The 17,362-nt window shown below is 35.2% G+C and overlaps 1 protein-coding gene across 11 annotated transcripts in view; it reads right to left on the minus strand.

The window, feature by feature from the left end:
- RABGAP1 (RAB GTPase activating protein 1) overlaps nucleotides 1-17,362 on the minus strand; it is a 177,002-nt gene that overhangs the window by 90,367 nt on the left and 69,273 nt on the right. For all 11 annotated transcript variants that reach the window (XR_010323034.1, XR_002785007.2, XM_023544938.2 and 8 more), the window contains 3 exons: nucleotides 15,073-15,247; nucleotides 9,983-10,076; nucleotides 5,982-6,132 (listed from right to left, as the gene is read on the minus strand). Coding sequence is in view for 9 of the 11 variants with exons in the window: in XM_023544938.2 (XP_023400706.1) it covers nucleotides 5,982-6,132; nucleotides 9,983-10,076; nucleotides 15,073-15,247 (420 nt within the window). In the remaining 2 variants the exon portion in view is untranslated. The remainder of the gene's footprint in view (nucleotides 1-5,981; nucleotides 6,133-9,982; nucleotides 10,077-15,072; nucleotides 15,248-17,362) is intronic.

A 17,362-nucleotide genomic window follows, 5' to 3' on the forward strand; every position in this document is an offset into this window, starting at 1 on the left:
ATCTAGAAGAACTAGATGTTGCCCAGTTACCACAAAATACACAACAGAATGTCTCTGATGGAGCAGGAAAAAGGTGGGGTGCAGAACTCAAATTCTAGCAAAAAGACCAGACTTAATGGTCTGACTGACACTGGAAGAACCCCAGAAGACATGGCCCCGGACTCTCTGTTAACCCAGAACTAAAACCATTCTGAAGCCAACTCTTCAGACAAAGATTAGACTGGACTATAAGACATAAAATGATACTCATGAAGAGTGTTCTTACAGGAGGTAGATCCATGAGACTAAATGGGAAGCTCCTGTCCAGAAGTGAGACAAGAAGGCAAAAAGGGCAGGAGCTGGTTGAATGGACATGGGAAATCCAGGGTGGAAAGGGGAGTGTGCTGACATATTCAAGGGATAGCAACTAGGGTCACATAACAATGTGCGCATAAATTTTTGTATGAGAAACTAACTTGGGCTATAAACTTTCACTTAAAGTATAATTAAAAAAAAAGTCTAGCTGATGCAGGTTTTACTGTAGTTAGGGATTCTAATTGTCAGCATCATATTTAACATTGTCTTAAAGAAAAGGCTTCTATCAAATGTAAAAACAAAAGCAAGAAATTTAATCCGTATGAACACAGAAAAAAAAGAGGTGAAACTGCTTTTGCTGCTGTCATTGTATGCCTAGCAATGATTGTGAGGAAGGCACAGGACCAGGAAGTGTTTCATTCTGGGTCACTATGAGTTGGAACTGACTTGACGGCGCTTAACAATAACATTGTATACCTAAAAATCTCAAAAAATGGTAGTACTATAATATTATAAAGATTAATCAAAATACCAAGAAGTGGATGGAAAGACGATTAAAAAAAAAAAAACACTAACTTTTTTTCTATCATAGCAGCCAGCGCCTAGAAAAGGAAAAAGGGATAAGATAATTCTTAGGAATAAATATAACAAAAAAGGCATAGGACCTATATGAAAGCAACTGTGAAGTCTCTGTAACAGACATAAAATAAGATCTGAACAAATGGAAAGACACACCATATTCTCAGATGTGAAGATATTATAAATATGTAAATTGTACCCTAAATTAATATGTAAATTAAATACAATTCTAATCAGATTCCTACATAACTTTATCAGATGTTGGGGAGATGGGATAAAATGATCATACAGTTTATATGGAAGATTAAATTTGCAAGAATAGGCAAGAAAAGCATGAAGTAGAAAACAGTGAGAAAAGGCTTGTTTTACCACATATTACATCACTAACTCAAAGCCTCTGTAATTAAATCAACAGAGTATCGGTCTAAGAATACACATCAATAAACAGAACACGCAATCTAGAAATCAATCCAGTATACATGAGAATTTAAGATATGACGAAGACGACAGTTCTATTTAGTATGAAAATGGGGCTATCACAACTGGTTATCCATCTGGAAGAAAGTAAAATTGGACCACTTTCTTACACCATGTCAAAAAAAATTCCAGAAGGATTAAAGATTCAAAAAATAGAACACATACAGTAAGAATCTTGCAAGAAAACCTTAGAAACTAATTTCACAATATAGAGGTAGAAAGATCTTAGCCAAGACATAATTTTTTACATAAAAGGTAAGAATTTTTGTAAGGTATGAAATCCTATGATATAGTTTTAGAGAAGATATTTATACAGATACAAAAGATTAATGTACATAACATACAAAGAATGCTTAGAAACTGACATCTTAAAAAAGTTAATAAAAATGCACGAAAGATATGAAGAAGTGATTGACAGAAGAGCAAATGACTCAAATTTACTGGAATTCAGGGAACTATGAATTAAAGATACACTGATATCACTTAAATAAAAAATTAAATACAGTGGTAACTAATACTGGCTGTATGGGCCAAAAAGTACTTTCCTAAATTGCTCCTGAAACTGAACAGCCTTTTAGAGAAGCAAACTATACATAACTAAATATGAAAAGTAACAAATTAAAAAAATATATTACTCTTTGATCAAGCAGTTATGTTCCTGAGACTCTATTACATAAAACTAAAACTACCAGTACCATAAGGACACATGTATAGGAATGCATAGCAAAGCAGTGTTTAGAGGCTAAAAACTGGAAACAGAGTGCATGCACACTACTAGGTGTACGGTTGAATAAGACTACACTTAAAAACAAAGAAAATAAAAAAGATTAATAAGTATATATATAATCAATTTATGCATTTATATAAAATTTTATCTGAGTACATATCAGTATAAAAAATTTTTAAGTACAAGGATGGACAAGTAGACTAATGGAACAGAACCAGCTTTGCAATCAGTCCTGAGTTCAAACCATGCCTCTACCACTTATTTACTTACTAGCTGAGTGGTCATAACCAAATTATTAATGCTCATTGAGCCTGTTTCTTTATTTCTAAAACAGAAATAATCATTACCAACTCAAAGGATTGTCTTAGGATTAATGAAATAATGAATATAAAGTGCTTAGCACAGTGTCTGACAAACTAAATACTTTAAAAAAAGACAGGTATTATTACTGCTATACTATTTCCCTCTTGGATACCTACTGAGATAAAAAAAATCTAAAAATTTCAACTTTAAAAAGGAAAATAGGGAGAAGAGTGCCTCCAATCTAATTCCAGTGCTTATAGAAATAAGAATCACCTTAAAAATATATACCTATGAATTTTATATTACTGAAAGGTCACTTGTCCCTGAATTACAAGGAGTATATGGAAAAAGTCATAAACACATTTTTTAGAAGACAGGCTTGACAACTAAACAAATGATGACAAAGACATTCATCAGATTTTTTTTGCCAAATTAATGTTTTTTGGCCTTTATAAATCAAGTCACACTTTTTGCTTTAAATCTAGTCTCTGAAGAGGCTAAGCCAAAAAATCCCTAAGGTAAAATTTTACGTAAAATTTCAGAGTACAAAGCATGTATTTGACAGAGAACTCATGTTCAGAATAAATAACTCCTATAAATTTTTTTTTTATAAATTAGTACGTATAAATATGTAAATGTTATAGTCTACATGTGTTTAATAACATACACAAATCTTACTATGTACAAGAATGTTCAAGGCAACTTTATTCGTAATAGTCAAAAAACTGAAAGCAATCAAAAGATCCATAAGAGAAGAATGAGTTAAAAAAAAAAAACTAGTTTATTCGTACAATGGAGTACTACTCAGCAATTAAAACAAAACTACTGTGCAGTGGTTAACAGTTTGGCTGCTAACCAAAAGGTCGGCAGTTTGAATCCACCAGGCGCTCCCTGGAAACCCTATGGGGCAGTTCTACTTGTCCTATAAGGTTGCTAAGAGTCAAAATCAACTCAACAGAATTTTTTTTTTTTTGGCGGGGGGGGGAATACACCTAAAATGGATAAGCAAAAAATGTTAGATGCCAACAACTGCATAGTGTATGTATCCATTTAAATGAAGTGTGAGAAAAATTAGAACTAATTTTTTTTTTTTATGGAGAAAGAAGTAAGAACAGTAGTTACCTTGGGGTGGAACAGGGATGGTTACAACTAGAAAGGAATGGGAGATAACTTTTTGGGGTGACGGATACATTCTTGCTCAGTGGTGGTCACAGTGATGTATTTATACGCAAAATGTCATGAAGCTGTACACTTAAAAGTTGTCTATTTCACCCTACATAAAATATAGTTCAATGAAAACTAAACTTAGAAATAAAAAATGAAGTTTTGTCCTCAAAAAAAAAAAAAAATTTAGAGTAAGTTTAAAAGTATCAACTACCATTCCTGTACAACTGTAGCTATTATTTCTAGAAGACAGAAAGGAAATACCAACTTAAAGTGGATAACACTGTAGTTAAAAAAAAAACAATATTATTGCTTAGCAATTTACACTTATATATCCATAAAAAAACTTAAGTACTAAACATTTGCATGATAAAAGCTTAATGTGAAACATAAAGCACATGACACAAGCATATATAAAACATTAATCAAATATATTAGATTTTGTTTACAGCTGATTTTTACACATCATGTAACTACTGGGTTCCTATTCTAGAAGACGATGTCAGCATTTTCATGGCACCAGAAAAGCAGAATACAATCAAACATAGAGACTCCATGTCTTTAAATTATCTGTATGAATAGCCACCAAAAATAGTTAAGAGCTCTAAACTCTTGAATCATTTTTGGACAAACATTTTAAAGAACTACAAAAGAGGAACTAAAAAAGACAAAGTTACAACTAAGAATTAAAGATCCCAAATATGAGTTGTCAACAAAAGAAAATAATCAACAAAGTGTACCTTCGCTAACTATCCCTGTTACACGGTCTCATTCTACGATGTCTCTGTTCAAACACTATGAGTACAATGCGTTTCCTATCCTTTCGTGCTTGGGAGGTCTTTTCTGGAATCCATCTCAAATGTTATACTCCTGGTAAAGACTCCCCTATTCTCCCAGGTGGAATCAATCACATCTTTTATGGCCCTTACCATACTGTTTCAGATGCAATTCTACCATGACAGTTAACTGTTTTTGTATTTGGCCTCTTAGCTCCAGCACTGTGGTTGTTATTATAGTGGGCACTAAATAAAAGTTGGTTAAACAAAATAAAAATTATTTCTTATGAGGAAAAGTCCCATTTCATGGTCAGACACTATTCTTCCCCTGTAAGTTATTTTTTAGTAACAGCTTTATGGAGATTATTATTCATCTTCTATAGGTTTTAACATTTCTTAAAGAAGTTCCACCTTTTATCACATTGAAACTCTCAAACATTACTGAGGGCTCTGAGTAACCCATTCATAATCCAGGTTTGGGATTTGCAACCACAGGAAAAACTGCTTACTAAAGATAAACACTTCAAGAATGTTGAAAATGTACACCAATGTTCACTGCAGTACTATTCAAAATAGTTAAAAACTGGAAACAAATTAAATATTCATCAACTGATGAATAGATAAAATGTGATATATACATACAACAGAATATTACTCAGCCATAAAGAGAAATGAAGTCCTGACACATGTTCAACATGAACCTTGAAAGCATTATGCTGAGTGAAATGTCAGTCACAAAAGGACAAAGGTTGTATGATCCCATTTATATAAAATATCTAGAATAGACAAATGTATAGAGACCAAAGTTCATTAGTGGTTAGCAGGGGCAGGGAGGAGGAAGGGGAAAGGGTGGACTCATTGCTTAGCAGACACTGAGCTTCTGTTAAGGGTGATGGAAAAATCTGGAAACAGATAACCATGATGGTTCAACATCATGGTAAACACAATAAATGTCACTGAATTGTGCACGTGAAGAATGTTAAAACGACAAATGTTTTGTTATGTATGTATTTACCACCAAAAATAAAAGAATTTTGAAAAAACAAAAACCAATAACATGGGCACAAAGGCACGAAGTGTTGCCTACAGCCTGCAGAAAACTAGTTTAAATCCTTGGATGCTTGTACAAGGAATAGTTTTTGTTGATTCACTTGTAAATCCTTGAGAAATGTGTGAACTTGAGAGATGGATACTGTAAAAATGAGAATTTTTCACTTTAGAGGAAGAGACTAAAAGAAAATTCATTTTAAGATTACAGAATTACGATCTTCCAATTGCAGAACCAGAACTAAGCCTTCCCTACCAAGACCACACTTTTGTAAAATGTGAAATGGATCAAAATAAACAAAAGAGAGGCCTTATACATCACATAGCACAGCCTGATCTGACAAAAAATGTAATTGTGGCCAAGAAGAATTTAGATACACAGAAGGCTAGAGGCCATCTTTTGCCTTTGTGGTGAAGTCATTCAAGCAAGAAAGCCTTATGCCTTCTTCTTTATGCCAACAATAAAAACAACTTTGGGCCCAAAGTGTAACAGTTCTATTCTTGTATTAGAAAAACAATTATAAAAAACTCTTAGAAATCAAGTAACCATCCCAATATTTTCATTATAAATCTCTACAAGTATTAATGGTAAAACTGAATTATTATTCCCTTACCTTTGTGATGAGAATTCGGTATTTTTCTACCAGGTGGTCATTGTTGTGACAGCCTGCTAGTAGCTGCCAGACTTCTCCTCGAAGAGCTTCAGGCACACCGCTTCTTACTAAGGATGACAACTGCTTTGGTCTCACGCTTAAATTGAGATGCCTGAAGATAAAGCCAAAGCCCTTTAAGTGCATAAAAGAAAGATTCTCTGGAGAGTGTTATCTTTATGAAAACTAAACTAAATGGCTTAGAAAGACTTGATGAGTGACACACTAATAAAGAAAAAGAAAGTGCTAGTAGATAGCCAAGATAATTATGGAGTTCTTGGGTGGTGCAAACTGTTAAGCACCCGACTACTAGCTGAAAGGTTGTCAGTTCAAACCCAAAGGTGCCTCTGAAGCCAGGACTGACAATTTGCTTCCAAAAGTTCACAGACTTGAAATCCCCATGGAGCAGTTCCACTTGGCACACATGGGGTTGCCAGAGATGGAACTGATGGCAACTAACTTGATGGTAACTAAACAGTAAATATCTACATGGATTCTCTAGTCAGTTTGCTTCTCAAGTATCTTTAAATCATCATTCTATTAAAAAAAAAAAAAGCAACAGTGGACACTACAGAAACCAAACCATATGGTTGTGGTTTATGTAAGGAATACAAAACCAAATGTCAATCATCATCAAAGACAAAGGCTTAGTCCTCTGTCAAAACTGACAAATGAGTTAAGCATATATATATTCTAAGTTAAAATAAAATCCTGAGTTATGTTTTAAGCATTTTTTTATGATACGCTGCTTCAATTAACTTTCCTGAATGAATGCAGTGGACGGGAAAGTTTCCACTGAACTACTGTAACATCAAAACAAGTTACTAAAGTCTTTGAGCTTCATTTATCTCATCTGTAAAAAGGGGAAAATAAAACTTAGGTTGTAATGCTGGTATAAATTTATAAAATGTTTATGCATTACAATATCTCGACTGATCCTCACAACAATCATCTTAGGTGGGCCGTGGTACCTCCAGTTTCACAGATGGAGTAAAGTTCATGGACATCAACTAAATGACTAAAGTAGTCTTCAAACTTGAAGAAAAATGAATACGCTATCTGTTACAGGGCAGTTGTTTTGAGATTTGGGAATTTTTAATTAATAAAGCAGAATTTTTGAATTAATAAAGCAGAATCCTGAAATGCAAAAGCTCCTGTGACTATCAGATCTAAGCAGAAGTTACTGATACCAAATGACTACTATCAAATTATAAAAAGGTCCAAAACTTTTCTCAAAATCTCTCCAGATTTCTAGAAGAATAATTCAAAATACATGTAAAAACGAATGATTTTGTGATGCTGGTACCCTGATGGTAGAGCTATAAAAATTCAATATAGTTTTGCTTTGCTTAGAAAAAACCATATATATAAAACAGTTGGGAGCAAAAAGAACAAAAGTATTTCCTTTACTTAATTCAGAGGTTAGCAAACTATTACCTGTGAGTAAAATCTAGCATACCATCTATTTTTGTAAATAAACTTTTGCTGAAACAGAGGCATGCTTCTGTTTACTGTCAATTACTGCTTTTGCACTATAATAGCAGAGTCGAGTGGCTGCAACAGAGGCTACTGGCCTGCAAAGCCTAAAATATTTACTATTTGAAACTTTTCATAAAAACTTGCCAATTCTTAGCTTATTTATAACGGTAAAATTATATTCAGGAGAACTATATGTCATTGATAATACTTATACTCTAGGAGAGCCACATAAATTTGGAAAGTTAGAGCTCAATGATACTGCTTCTAATATAGCCACTAAAATTTAATGTACAGTTAACAAAACCAGCTTTGGGGTCAGATTTGACTAGGTTAAAAATTCTGGCTCTGCCATTTACTTACTAGAATGGCTCATTTAACCTTTTAGCCAGTTTTCTCATTTGTAAAATGGACACTAGCTCATAAGGTCACTATAGTTGAGATAGTGTACATAGCTTTAGGGCAGTGCCTGACATAGTAAATTCATGAGCTCTTACTAGTATTACTACAACTATGACATCTATTTTCTGTTTGAAGAAACAGGCTCAGAAGATGTGACTTGCCCAACACCATAATGCACAGAAACAGTAGAGACAGAATCTGAAGCCAAGTCTACCAGGCTTTAAAATGCCATGATATTGCAATGGTTTGTATCTACAAAAAAAAAAAAAAAAAAATCTATAGAACACATATAATAATGATGAAAAAAAAAGTGATGAAATAAATTGAAGATGAGAGATTACATCATCTGAAGACATGACTAAAACCAGTAAAAACAGTCTGAAACCCTCTGAAGACAATAGAGATGGAAATTTAGTTAATATATTTGAAGGAGTGAGAGAAGGACATGTCTTAATTAAATGAATAACAAACTGAATAAACAAAATTTGATAACAAAACAAATTCCAAGTCACTGTATAAAATGCTGGTAGGTTAATCTAATAAAATCTACTTCTAGAGTCTAAATGCTTTATCTAGACGATCTTTAATATGCTATTACGTTGCCACATCAAGGCTTAATTACATTTCTGTTTTAGAGCAGAAACCTTTTTACACAGATAAAATTTCTGTCAGCAGCAGCTCAAACACTACAAATTCACTGAACTGAAAATATAACTGTGACCAGAGCATTAGCAGGTTTGTCTCCTGATTGCTAAAGAAATATTAAAAATATATGAGAACTATTCCCCTGGGGCCTTTGCAGAACTCACTTATTAAAGCCACTTGTGTAAAGACAAACCATGCTTGGATTGCTTTCTTTTCCTGTACACATTTGACATTTTCCAATGTGGATAGTGTTCTATCCAGACTGTAAAGCGTTGTGAGAGTACTAGAAGCAGATAATGTCCATTTGTAGTTCTATCCCTCATGGGCATGAAAAAATCTTTTAAATTGCTAAGACACAGTTTTACTACAAATAGAGTGAAAGGATTCAACAGTTCAAACGTCAGAGGAAAATCAAACCCAAAAGTAACACGCTTATGGGGAGCTTATATCACAACCCTAATAACCACAAAGTCAGACAGAGGTGTGTTCGGATCACTTTCAAGCTCCGGTTTTTTAGCTTTTACTGGCATTCTTTACAGGGAGAAAGGGAAACTATAAAAATATCTCACCAATGTGACTTACCAGAGTGTCTCTGGTTACATTAAAAAATACTGACGATGGTGTATTCTTTTTACACAGCAAAAAAAAAAAAAAAAATTTTTTTTTTTTATAGGATAGTCCTTCTCAATATTATTGTCAAACTGTCTCTGAGCTGACAGGAAATTGCTGAATTGTACAAGTATCAGCAGGAAAAACAATTGGTACAACCAGTAATTTATACTATCCTTGTGAAACTCTGTCACTCTAGGTACATAACACAGATAAGGAAAAACCCCACCTTGGGTGTCTATTCTATTCCTATGCATTATGAAAGCACCCTTTAAACTTCTCTGATTATTCTGTATCGTCTTAACATTGGGCAGTCAGTGCCTCCTAACCTCTTCAATATAAAACCCCAAACCAGTTGCTGTCGAGTCAATTCTGATGCATGTGTGTCAGAATAGAACTGTGATCTATAGGGTTTTCAATGGCTCATATTTTGGAAGTAGATCGCCAGGCTTTTCTTTTGAGGAGTCTCTGGGTGAACTCGAACCATCAACCTTTCTATTAGCAGTCAAGTGCTTAACTGTGCCACCCAGGGACTCCTCTTCAATATAAAGGACCTCTTTTCTTATTTATTCCCACCATGGATTCCATATTTAGATAAATACTTTGTCCTGCAATGAGAATTTATTAGGTTTTGCATGGGTAACGCTTTCTGATATTCTGAAAATTGATTTTAGATCTCCAGTACTACAACTATGAACCTCGATACACAGAAAGACCTTACATCGTGAACCTCATACTTAGGTTTCTATTAATCGTTCTATTGTGGTTAGTAGGAATCCCTACCCACAAAACGAAATTTGTAAATGAAAAGGAGAAACTATATTCTAACTTACCATTTTGACAGCAGTTCTCCCCAGGTTTCAAGAATTTTTTCTGCACATTCTTTGGATACATCACCAGATCCACTCAAGAGAGGCTCATCATTATCTTTAATAAACAAAACACACAAGAAGGGATAACAAGTGGCTATGTTAAGCCAGAAGGATGATATGGAATGTGAGAGTCACATTTGAATGACTTGACTGGGAGCATGAAGTCATAATTCCTCTGAATGCATAGGTGTTGATACAAAGAAAATAAAAATGGTCCTACATGGAATATCGTTATAATCTCTCCAATTCTCTGTTGCTTTCCATACAGGTCCACGCTATGTCAAATGCAGAAAAGAGCCATTTAATTACAAACTTACTGGATTCAAAATATGGTGTGCTCTCTCTCCTTTTCCAAAGCAAACAGCTTTATGTGTGAAGATACATAGCAGTCTTAGCATAACAGCTAAAAAAATTACAAATCACCTCAGGTCCAACAAGAGAACTGCTGAATAAATTATGATACATGCATGCAATGTAATGCATGCTAACATGTTTATCTAATAATATGGCAAAATACCATGTGTAAACTAAGAATATTAATAGCTGAATCCATACTTTGATCTACTCTTTTTTTTTCTTTGTTATAAAATAGAAGACTGGAAGCAACTAGCTCAAGACATTAACAACTACTGTCTCCAAGTGATGGAGTTATGATTAATTTTTTCCTCTCCTCCTTTATGTTTATATGACTTCCTAGATTTTTCACAATGGCATAAATAATTTATAATAAAAAGCACAAAAACATTAAAAAGGACCAAAATGAATCAGTTCAAATCTAATTCAAGTAATTAAAAAAAAGTGAATTTAAAGAAGAATTTGAAGATTATAAGATAATAAATCCTATAAGATATCAAAACAGTCAAAAATGTGAAATTGATAAAGGGAGGTGAGAGGAATTGAAAAGCATAATTAAAGTAGAAAAAAAAGAATATGAATTAAGACATCTGTTTAATCTTCCCTTTCGTTGGACACTTAGTGATATTTTGCAAACATATGTCATCACTTCATTGGGTATATGCCCAGAAGTGGACTTCCTGGGTTTAAAAAAAAAAAAAAAGCATACTTTACAGACTTATGAAACTGACAAATTGCCTTCCAAAAGAACTTCACCAACTTATATTTCCACTAACTGTACCAGAGTACCTGCTTTCATGTAACCTCACCAATACTTTCTAGTGTTTGATTAGTCTCATAATGTTGTTTCTAAACACCTCCCCTCAATAATTGTTGTAACTAATGTCCCATGGGTAAGAAGCTTCTTTATAGGGCTGTAGCCATTTCTTCCCAGGGAGAAAACAGATCACACTGGGCTAGGGTTTTCCTGGTTTGAATACTAGATTTGAGAGTATTAAAAGATGACATGGCTACACAGTCCCTCTTTCAGTCCCAATTCTCCTGCCATTTCCTCTTCATTATACAACTGGACCCTAGGAGGGTTAACCACCTTGCAATATTTACTGAGCATCTGCTAGATACGAGGTATTGTACCATACACTAGAGAAACAACGTGGGGCAAAACCACACTGTCTTCCTTTACAGTGGTGTTCCAGTGCTCCTTGATTCTCCCATGGAGTATCTGTTGCTACTAGGCCTCATCTCTCCCTAGTTAAGAACTGTCAGTAGAGGTCTCCAGAATCTCCTCACTTAAATTAAAACAAATCTATGCCTACAGATTAGAGGAACTACTTGTTAGTCCTGATTTTATCAGTTAGCTGAGTCCAAATTTTTTTTATAAATGGTAGATATCCTTAAAAATCTATACTATGGAGATTTGAGATTATCTGGTTTCATTATAAACAGAGAGCTTTTCTCAAATTTTGCTTCTTTTTGATTTTATTGTTAAGTTTAAGGGAGGACAGATAGGTAAACTTTTACTCACTCTACATTCTTAACTAGTGTTGACCTGAAAGGGAAACTGCAAGTCTCAAGAATACCAGTTACACAACAGACAATCTCAAACATGGGCAACAAACTATGATCTCTGAGCCATCAATATCCTTCTCAGCTCTAACCCCTGATTTAAACTGGCTCTGTAGGATATCTTTAAACTGCATCTCTGACTTCTCCAAAAATGTACATCTGGTTCCTCTGTACTTCAAAATGCTTTGTGAATTAAATGCACAGAGAGAATAGAGCCCACACTATGGATTCAAATTCTGACTGCCATTTTCTAGCTGAGTAACCTTAGGTGATTATTTCACTTTTCTGAGACTGTTTCTTCATATGCAAAATAAGCATAAAAATAAATCCCATTTTTCAGGAGAGTTGTATTTATATAAGATAAACAATGCATTTGGCACAGTGCCTAGCATATATTAAGCATCTAGTAATTGGTGGCCATTAACATTACTAGGAAATGACCCTAACTTGGTTAGCCACAGGGAAAGTGGGAGTTCTAGGGAACAATGGGGATTGGAAAGTCAGTGCTTGCTCTGAACTTGAAAAATGTACATATAATCATGGGTATTTATATCTTTTAGCCAAACCAGTCATTTCTGCCACCTCTAAGCCTTTGTTATTTCTTTGCTCAGAAATGCCCCAACCAACACGTCTGCCTCCCGATTTCTCCTTGCACTTTTAAAGTCCTAGCTCAAAAACTATTTTTTCATTATGTGCCTCCTCTCAGTCCCCACAATGAAAAATGAAATCTCCTCTATGAATTTCAGGAATACGTCTTGAGAATCTCACATAAACACATACCACATGTGACCTTCTATCACAACCAGCTTTCACAAAGTTTTTTCCATTAAAAAATAAAGTCCTGACATTACTAACAATGCAGAAGAGAAACTAGATAACTGGGAGCTCCTAAAAATCAAACACCTATGCTCACCCAAAGACTTCACCAAAAGAGTAAAAAAATTACCTAAAGACTGGGAAAAAGTTTTTAGCTATGACATTTCCGATCAGCATCTGATCTCTAAAATCTATATGATACTGCAAAAACTCAACTACAAAAAGACAAATAATCTAATTTAAAAATGGGCAAAGGATATGAACAGGCGCTTCACTAAAGGAGACATTCAGGTAGCTGACAGATACACGAGGAAATGCTCACGATCATTAGCCATTAGAGAAATGCAAATCAAAACTACAACAAGGCTAGCATTAATCCAAAAAACACAAAATAATACATGTTGGAGATGTTGTGGAGAGGCTGGAACACTTCTACACTGCTGGTGGGAATGTAAAATGGTACACAACCACTTTGGAAACTGATTTAGTGCTTCCTTAAAAAAGCAGAAATAGAATTACCATATGATCCAGCAACCCCACTCCCTGGAATATATCCTAGAGAATTAAGCCTCCTTTACACGAACAGATATATGCACACCCGTGTTCACTGCAGCACTGTTTATAATAGCAAAAAGATGGAAGCAACCACGGTGCCCATCAACGGAAGAATGGGTAAATAAATTATGGTATATTCACACAATGGAATACTACGTATCAATAAAGAACAATGATGAATCTGTGAACATTTCATAACATGGAGGAATCTGGAAGGCATTATGCTGAGTGAAATTAGTCAGTTGTAAAAGGGCAAATATTGTATAAGACCACTAGAGCTTGAAAAACGGTTAAACAGGGAAGAAAACATTCTTTGATGGTTATGAGAGGGGAGGAGGGAAGGAGGCTAGGACAGGGGTATTCACTAATTAGATAGTAGATAAGAACTACTTTAGGTGACGACAAAGACAACACACAATACAGGTGAGGTCAGCACAACTGGACTAAACCAAAAGCAAAGAAGTCTCCTGAATAAACTGAATGCTTCAAAGGCCAGCGTAGCAGGGGCTGGGGTTTGGGGACCATGGTTTCAGGGGACACCTAAGTCAACTGGCATAATAAAATCTATTAACAAAACATTCTGCATCCCACCTTGGAGAGTGGTGTCTGGGATCTTAAACGCTAGCAAGCGGCAATCTAAGATGAATCAATTGGTCTCAAACCACCTGGATCAAAGCAGAATGAAGAACACCAAGGACGCAAGGTAATTACAAGCCCAAGAGACAGAAAGGGCCACATAAACCAGAGACTACATCAGCCTGAGGCCAGAAGAGCTAGATGGTGCTCGGCTACAACCCATGACTGCCCTGACAGGGAACACAACAGAGAACCCCTGAGGGAGCAGGAGAGCAGTGGGATACAGACCCTAAATTCTCATAAAAAGACCAGACTTAATGGTCTGGCTGAGACTAGAAGGCCCCCAGACCTTCTGCTGGCCCAGGACAGGAACCATTTCTAAAGCCAACTCTTCAGACAGGGATTGGACTGGACAATGGGCTGGAGAGGGATGCTGGTGAGGAATGAGCTTCTTGGATTAGGTGGACACTTGAGACTATGTTGGCATCTCCTCCCTGGAGGGGAGATGAGAGGGTAGAGGAGGTTAGAAGCTGGCGAAATGGACACGAGAAGAGAGAGTGGAGGGAGGCAGCGGGCTGTCTCATCAGGGGGAGAGCAATTGGGAGTACGTAGCAAGGTGTATATAAGTTTTTGTGTGAGAGACTGACTTGATTTGTAAACTTTCACTTAAAGCATAATAAAAATTGAAAAAAAAAATGAGAGAAAGGAAAAAGAACTGGTTGATTCTTAATGTTTACCAATGTGAAAACAAGGTAAAAAAAAACATACACACACAAGCATTTACAAACAGACAGGTCTGGTGAAAGGATCGATTGTAGAAGCACACATTTTGGCAAGTGAACTTGTTCCTGCCAAGTGAATGAACTGAGATGGGAACATTAATTTTGGAAGCTGTGTCAAATTTGCTCTAAAAAATATACTAATACACCAGGCTAGCACTTGATAGGAAAAAAAAAAAAAAGCACAAATTACAAATTTTTCCAACTTGGTTACAAGTATTTGACGAAAGTCCAGTGTTAATCGTGTGTGAATCCGACACAGCTCCTTGCATATAGTGGATTCTCCTAAGTATTTATTGAAAGAATTCCAAATACCATGAGACATTATCAATTCCCTGATAAAATTTTAAGAGTCTGCACGGTCATCTATCCCAAAATACTAATTTAGCTCTCTCTACAATTTACCTTCCTCTTCATCATCTTCTGGAGGAGAAGGTATCATTGAGCTCTGAGATCCAGACTGCGGCAGGCGAACTGAGGGACTGGCTGTAGTTTTCCTTCTCTCTCTTTCTGATTCACTTTCCAAGCATACGACTTCATATAAAGTATCGGAATTATTCTTTCTCTCCTTTTGCTTTATCTTGAGGATTAAAAAAAAAAAAAAATCATTACGTGGTAAAATTATTTTTAAAACTAAGCTCTCTTTCTGATTTCACACAGGATGTAAGGATAAAAAGGTGTTATTCTGAGTAGCTACATTAAACGTAACCTTCTCTAAACACAAAAGCATATGTTTAGATTTAAAAAACCTTAGCAAAATAGGACAGAACTCCGGTTCTGCAATTTTATTCATGGTCCTCAGACTATACCATCAGATATCTAACTACCAATGCTTAGTAAGCATACATTAAAAAACTAACTGTTCTGTATCTTCTAGGTTCCTTTATGGTAACTTTCAAGGTTTCTAACGTAAAACTACATATGAAAAAATGTTTTAAAATGTTCTAAAACATAAAGTTTATGACTAAAGGAGTCCTCTTCTATAATTTTTTCTACTCCTTTGGCTTAATTAAACAGTATAGGGAAGTTTTCTTCAATTAAAAGCTATTACTTATGGGGAGGGAGGGGAAAGTGACAAAGAATAGATCAATAGAAATCACAAAAATTGTGGTAACTCATTGGTATTTTGGTTTTGAGGAAAACACATAAAAGTTTAAACTGACCTAAATTAAAAATTAAGAACCGAGGATATAAAACTACCAGTATAATAAACATTTAAAATATATTAACATTCCATATTATTTCTTCTCCTTAAGGAGGAGAAGAAAACAGTGAAATTCAGAGCAAGAAGATAAGGGAGAACTGTAGGAAAGGTACAGTGAAAACTAGAAAGGTGGCTACAATAAGGAGAAAGACATACACAAGTAAAGTGAAATGACAGAAAGGGTAAGGGGGGAGGACCGTGCTAAGAGATTCATTACGCACAGAAATATTGAGCAGAGCAGATTTTATCATTTCAATGTTCATTTGGGTTTTTAAGAAAAATTACCCCAAATTTGGAAGTAAGACCAAGATAGTGGCAAATTGTCCTTTCAATGTCATCCTGAAGCATTGTTTAATACAGGAATTGGCTAGCTTTTCTGTAAAGGGACAAACTGTAAATATTTTTGACCCTGCATGGCAGTAGTCTCCGTTAAAATCACTCAACTCTGTCCTTACAGCACAAAAGCAGCCATAGGCAGTAAGTAAATAAATGAATGTGGCTGGGCTGCAAAAACAAGTGGCAGCACACAGGCTTTAGTTGGCTGACTTTGGTTTAACGGGATTATTTAGTTTTTCATGTGAATAGCCATTTTTTACTTAGCTACTTACTATTAATTAGGGACTCAGGTTCTGTGAAATTACATGTTAACTGTAAATTTGTGTCCAGTAGACACACAAATGATTTCTGTCCAATAGAAAAAATAACCCAAAGGTTACCTGTAGGACATTAACTAGTTTTATATCTAAATCATAAATGTTACTCTAACATTATTTTTGAAAAAAAGTCTATCTAAACTCAACTTTCTCAAATACTTAGAACCAGTTTTGCCATCATACTGGTTCCCTTATTAATTAACGGGTTGAATTAAAATTGCTAAAACATATGCATTATGTATTTGTAAAAATTATGGTTTTAACTTTTAAAATTATACTTCGATAGGAAATAGGGTTTTAATTTTTTGTTATAAATTATACTCTGAAGGCCATCTAAGATCCATCAAATGGTCCCATCCCACGTGGAGCAAAGGAGAATGAAGAAAACCAAAGACACAAGGAAAATAATAGCCAAGAGACTGAAGAAACCACATGAACCAGAGACTCCACCAGAAGAACTAGATGGTGCCCAGGTATCACCAATGACCACCCTGACAAGGAACGCAACAGAGAATCCTGGACGAAGCGGGAGAAAAGTATGGAACAGAACTCAAAATTCAGGTAAAGCGATCAGACTTAATCGTCTGACAGAGACTGGAGGAACCCCCGACGCTATGGCCTCTGGATGCACTGTTAACCCAGAACTAAAACCATCCTCAAAGTCCACTCTTCAGACAAAGATTAGACAGGACTATAAAAGAAAAATAATACACGTGAGGACTCTGCTTCTTAGTTCAAACAGATACACGAGACCAAATGGGTGGCTCCTGTCTGGAGGCAGAATGAATGATAAGGCAGGAAGTGACAGGAACTGAAACAATTAGAAAATCAGCAACAG

This window comes from Loxodonta africana, chromosome 9 (assembly GCF_030014295.1).
Source record: "Loxodonta africana isolate mLoxAfr1 chromosome 9, mLoxAfr1.hap2, whole genome shotgun sequence".
Taxonomy (NCBI): domain Eukaryota; kingdom Metazoa; phylum Chordata; class Mammalia; order Proboscidea; family Elephantidae; genus Loxodonta; species Loxodonta africana.